Genomic DNA, 976 nt, shown 5'->3' on the forward strand with positions numbered 1-976 from the left:
CCGGCAGCCGGAAGCCCTCCAGTGTCCGGTAGTAGGGGTCGGACAGGAGCTGCACCAGGGACACCACCTGCGGGGACAGGGAGCTCCAGGGGCCGTGGGGGGACAGCCACGGGGCCACCCCGGGCAGCGCCGCGCCCTCACCTGCGTGGTGATGTCCCAGCCGTCCTCCAGACTGACCAGCACGGACGAGCCCGTGTCCAGCAGCTCCACCACCAGCACCGAGATCTGCAGGATCTTGTGGATCTGCCAGGGCAGGCCCAGGAGTGAGGAGGGCCAGGGAGTCCCTGGGCTGGGTGTGGGGGCGGTGTCCCCTCCTCTGGAGTGAGGCCACGCTCGGGGCTCACAGGGGCCACCACCCCGCACTCGGACATGGCGGCCGCCAGGCACCCAGTGCTGCTCTGCACAGGGCACTGGAGCCCATCCTCACCCAGAGCCCCAGCAGAGCCCCCGGGGGAGGGGAGGGCCCTGTCTGTGGGTGACTGACCTGGGACAGCCACTCCGAGTCCTCCAGGGAGCGCAGGTAGGCCACGCTGGGGTCGCTGGAGGGGCAGCCGGGCACGCAGGCCTTCATCAGCTTCTTGAAGCTGGCCTTGACCTGGCGCACGTCGAACACCTCGATGGGCACCACCTCCCAGTGCTGCAGCGGGTCTGGCTTCACGCCCTGCAGGGGGACAGCACGGCCTGGGCTGCCCTGGGCTGCCCTGAGCCACTGGCACCCTCGGGATCAGGGAATTCTCTGGACTGGAAAAGCCCTCAGAGACCGTGGAGTCTCCAGCTGTGCCCCAGCACTGCCAAGGCCACCACTGACCCTGTCCCCAGGTGCCACATCCCCACAGCTTTGAAATCTCTCCAGGGATGGGCACTCCAAAGCTCCCTGGGCAGCCCCAGCCAAGGCCTGACCCCCTTTCCACGGGGAAATTGCTGCTGCTGTCCAACCTCACCTCCCCTGGCCCAGCCTGAGGCCGTTCCCTGTGCT

At 68.5% G+C, this 976-nt stretch overlaps 1 protein-coding gene across 1 annotated transcript in view; it reads right to left on the bottom strand.

Annotated features, from left to right (window-relative positions):
- SBF1 (SET binding factor 1) overlaps positions 1-976 on the bottom strand; it is a gene marked incomplete at its 5' end in the record, with an annotated part of 34,497 nt that overhangs the window by 3,565 nt on the left and 29,956 nt on the right. Inside the window, 3 exons of the mRNA XM_031065165.1 lie at positions 2-67; positions 142-243; positions 485-717. Of these exons, the coding sequence (XP_030921025.1) occupies positions 2-67; positions 142-243; positions 485-717 (401 nt within the window). The remainder of the gene's footprint in view (position 1; positions 68-141; positions 244-484; positions 718-976) is intronic.

The sequence above is a fragment of the Geospiza fortis genome, unplaced genomic scaffold, assembly GCF_000277835.1.
Source record: "Geospiza fortis unplaced genomic scaffold, GeoFor_1.0 scaffold494, whole genome shotgun sequence".
Lineage (NCBI taxonomy): Eukaryota > Metazoa > Chordata > Aves > Passeriformes > Thraupidae > Geospiza > Geospiza fortis.